This window comes from Impatiens glandulifera, chromosome 3, assembly GCF_907164915.1.
Source record: "Impatiens glandulifera chromosome 3, dImpGla2.1, whole genome shotgun sequence".
Taxonomy (NCBI): domain Eukaryota; kingdom Viridiplantae; phylum Streptophyta; class Magnoliopsida; order Ericales; family Balsaminaceae; genus Impatiens; species Impatiens glandulifera.
Genome location: NC_061864.1, coordinates 59554383 through 59558951, shown reverse-complemented (window position 1 = coordinate 59558951; position 4569 = coordinate 59554383). Strand labels below are relative to the sequence as shown.

At 35.0% G+C, this 4569-nt stretch overlaps 1 protein-coding gene across 1 annotated transcript; it reads right to left on the bottom strand.

Moving 5' to 3' along the window:
• Positions 1–2634: 2634 nt before the first annotated feature.
• Positions 2635–4208, bottom strand: LOC124930511 (11S globulin seed storage protein 1-like). Its single transcript, XM_047470846.1, has 3 exons — positions 3639–4208; positions 3105–3560; positions 2635–3027 (listed from the first exon to the last, which is right to left on the bottom strand). The coding sequence occupies exons 1-3, from the start codon at positions 4206–4208 to the stop codon at positions 2635–2637; spliced, it is 1419 nt and encodes a 472-aa protein (XP_047326802.1).
• Positions 4209–4569: the final 361 nt, after the last annotated feature.

Genomic DNA, 4569 nt, shown 5'->3' with positions numbered 1-4569 from the left:
TGGGTTACATTCATACATTTTTATTCTCACAAATTCTATTAAAAATCGATGCGATTCACACTACAAAAGAAACGTAAAGAGATTTTATCCAAAAAAAGTATTAAATCGTTTAATCTGTTCAAAATCAAACAAAAATGGAAGAGAAAATCAATATCGGAAAGTACGACACTTACCTAATGTAGTTAGACTTTCCAACGAGGATGGGTTGGTACCAATATGAACAAGGAGGAAAATCGATGAGAGAATGAAGCGAAGTAGAGCGGCGCCGCGTCTCAAACGGGAAGAAGATTGGAATGTATTCAAATTATTTCTTTTTAAGGAACCCTAGTGGACCTGGTTTGGTTAAGAGATTTTTTAATTGGTCATTAAATCAGTGTTTGTTGTAATTTTATTATGAAATTAGAAGTATTTTTATATTATTGAAAAAAAATAATCTACCAATATTAGGAAATACAATGATTACTAATAAGTTCACTATAAGTGGGTACCCACTTGTAGGGTAGAGTGGATTCTATGATAAGATCAACAAGCTATGGGCTTTTCCTTTTTTCCCAGTTTTTTTTTTTTAATTTTCAGCCCATTCAGCAATCAAAACTCTTTATATTTCTTTTATTCTCCAATTTTAGGTAGTCCAACTCAGATTATAAATTTGATTAATACATTATTTATTTATTATTATATTTATTTTATTTCAATTATTTAAATAAAGAAAAATTATAAACTCAACAAAAAAAAATCAACGAAAGTAATTCAACTAATAAATGTGGCACGTCATATGGGTAGGAGAAAGAAAATCTTAAAAATGTCCCGAAAAGGTCATCACGAGTCCCGAAATAGTTATTTCGGGAAGAAAGAAATTTTGGTCCCGAAATGACCGTTTTAGTACCCGAAGAACTATTTCTGGACCCGAAGAACTATTTCGGGACCCGAAATAACCGTTTCAGTACCCGAAATGAGCATTTTCGGGACTCGAAATGAGCATTTTCAGGACTCGAAATTAGCGTTTAGGGACCCAAAATGAGCGGTTTCAACACGTGGGGACAACCTGGCAGGCCACGTCGGATTCGTGAACTTACTTTCGTTGATTTTTTCGTTGAGTTTATCATTCTTAAATAAAATGGTATAATGATATTTGATGTTCGAAATTGGATTGTTTTTATTGGGTTTGAAACTTTAAATTGCACAACTTGAATTACCACAATTTTAATAATTTGAGATTTTTTTCTAAACGAAATAAAGGAGGTCTTACTTTAATGTAATATTTTTTAAACTAATTTATCGCATGGGATTAAATAAGAAATTCTCTCTTTTCAATTTTTTTAATTACTCTCACATTCAAATTGGTACACTATACACAAAATTATATTATTCAGAAGCTCGAAAAATAAATACAAAATTTATATCTTTTCAAATTTGTTCAAATCTTTTCTTGATCACGTATGTGTTTAGTCACTAAAACTATTTTCTTGATAAATTAAAACGCGAACATAAAAAAATTATTAATTAAAAAAATAAGTCCAAAATATTTATAAATATTATTTAATTTACGAACATTATTAATTATTAATAAAACAAAAATGATATAATGTTATTCAACGAACATAAAAGTTTTTTTTTTTACATTTTTGAATAATCTTAAATAGTTAAATTATGACAGTGAGTTGTTAGAACCTTATATAACAAGGATTCAAATTTCGAGTTTCATTATAAACAAAAAAATTATCATAAATTTTAGACTTAAATAAAAATTAAAATTTAGAAGGTTTATAACATACAAACATTGGAATGGAAAGTGCAGAATGATAAGATAAAGTAAGTTATAATGTTATTTGAGTTTTTTTTTTGTTATTTCAATATTATAATTATAAGACATTTTTTAATATGTTGTTATATATATATATATATTATATATATATATATATAATATAATTATATAAAATAAATTCATTTAAATATTTTATAAATATTTTTTAAAATATTTTTTTTACAAATTTATTTAAATATCTTATATAGAATTATTTTTAATATGTTTACATATATATATATATATATAATTATATAAATTATAAAATAATTCAAAAAAATAATTTAAATATATTACAAATAAATTTATAAATAAAATAATTAGTATATTTTATTTAAATAGTCAAAATGATACTTTGTTCAGTTTTACAGTCAAACTTTATTCAGTTTTATATTGTAAAACACATGTAAAAACATAATTATGATTTTTACAGCTGGTAATGTAAAATGAAGTGAAGCGGCTTCTCGAAAATAAATTTAAATTTCGGATCTAAACTGGATTAATGTCTGGATTAATGTCTTACTTTATAATATTCTAAAATGGGAAATCTTTCATCAATCATAACATGTCATTATATATTCTGTCATGCTAATTAATAAGGGTTATAGGAAGAGACAGATGAGTTGTATGCAGCTGAGAAAGACAAAAACAACAAGTAATCTTAAGAGCAAATTATTACCTCTTCTCTTCAAAGTGTTATTTATCATCTAGTTCAATGACATATATCTCATCTCATAAAAAGGAAGCTAAAATTGAAAAATAATGCTGAAAATCCTTTTATGGGCTCGATCTATATTATTTATTTGGTAGTTTTAAGTACTAGGATTTAATTAAGCCGCCGCCACTCTGGGGGAACGGGACCTGGACTCAAACATCAAAGTCTCCTCCCGGTTGGTCTTCAACCTCATGGCTTGTTCCCTTGAAACTCGGTAAGAAGCCGCAATCACGTCGGCGGGAAGGCCGCGAAGGGCCGACGTCCGTCCTGCTAGGGTTCCTTGCATGGCGACGTCATTGGTCCTGAAGGCAACCCATTCGAATCCCTGTTCACCGGCTTCTTTAACCATCACGAAGTTCTGCGGGACCACCACCATCTGTCCTTCACGGACCACCTCATCGAACACGCAGCTGCCGCTCTGGTCAGTTATCTGAATCTTAGCGTCTCCTCTCGTACAGTATAGAATGCTGTGTGCGTTTAGCTTATAGTGAGGACTCACCAGTGCGTTCTGTTGTAGTCAAATAGTTAGATTTATCATTTAGTTTAGTTTAGGCGATTCAATAAATAAATAAATAGTATACTTACCCTGTAAAGAACCCCTCTCTCTGCGCTTAATTTCAAGGATTTGAGAATGGGTAGGTCGTAGCTGGTTAGGGTATTGAACCTGCCGGCCTGTGGGTTGAAGATATCGGCGCGGGAAGGGTCATTGATGTTCTCGATTAACTTGGTAGAGCAAACGGTTTCTTCCAAGCCGTTGTCGAATCTTCTTTCTTGCTCCTCCCTCCTCGATGGTGGGCTGATGACTTTAAAGCCCTGTTCCACGCGGACAATGTGACCTCTCTTATCGTCTTCTCCGCGAAGCTTCCTGGCCGTCTCTCTGTCTATTCCGAAAATCTGAACCAGAAGTTCCTCCTCGATTCCATGGAAGACGTTGCCGGCGTTCTGCTTCTCGCCTTTCTGGTGGGCCTGGTAGTATTTTTCTCTCCCCTGTTGTTCTGCCCCTCCGAATCCTTGTTGTGGGTTTCCAGCGAGGAAGAATTTCTGCATACATACATAGATATACTAATTAATTTTTATCTATCTAGAATAAATTATGTTCTGTCCGACCGTCTGTCTTACGCGTGGGTTTTGGTCGAGCTGATTTAGGTTATTGCCGGTATCCTCAACGACTATGGTTACCACATCCTCGTTACCGTCGTTGTAGCACCAGTGGGTCCAGCCGGCGCCGATGGCAATGACGTCTCCTTGTCGGAATCGTCGGATCTTCTGGTGCTGGTCGTGGAACCTAGTGGATTTCTCATCATCCTGCTGCTGGGATTCCTGAGATGATTGGAATGTCTCTGGGCATCCAGGCATCAAAACTCCAGACATACCGTTACCTTTGACAATGTACATGAGGAGAGGGGCGTTGGAGTAAGAAGGCAGGAAGAGTCCACGTGGGTTAATAGTATGCCTGGCGGCGACAACTCCGGCGCAGCGGAACTGATCATCCTTCCAGTCCCAGATCCGGGACTCGCCGGCCTCGGCCTGGATTCTAAATGTGGGTTCTTGGGCATTGAGCCTCTGAAGTTGGCACTGTGCCTGGTCTTCTTGGCTAAAGCCATGTTCAGACTGTCCCCTGCTCCTGGCGGAGACAGTGCCCAAGAAGATGATGAGGAGGAAGGAGAGAGAGAGCAGTGAAGTGTTCATGGCGCTCTCTGAGTATTAATTGTTGGATGAGAATTAAGGGAAGAGAGATGGGGAATTTATAAGGGGGAGGGGGAGTATTGGATGATGATTGCATGCAGCTTTGATGCCATGTTTCATGTTTGCATGGACATGGGATATTCGAATTGCTTGTGGGCTTACAGCTAAGTGAGATGAGCAACGGCAGGTGGCCGCATCCTTCATTTTTGTTTCTCTTTTCATCAAATGGATTATGACTTATAACTCTTTTATCGTGAGACCCCTTTTTCTTTTTTCTTTTCTTTTTCTCATGAGATAACCTTGTTGAGTTATGGAGCCTACACTTATAATAAACTTTACATTGTTAATTAGAGTTTATTGGGTT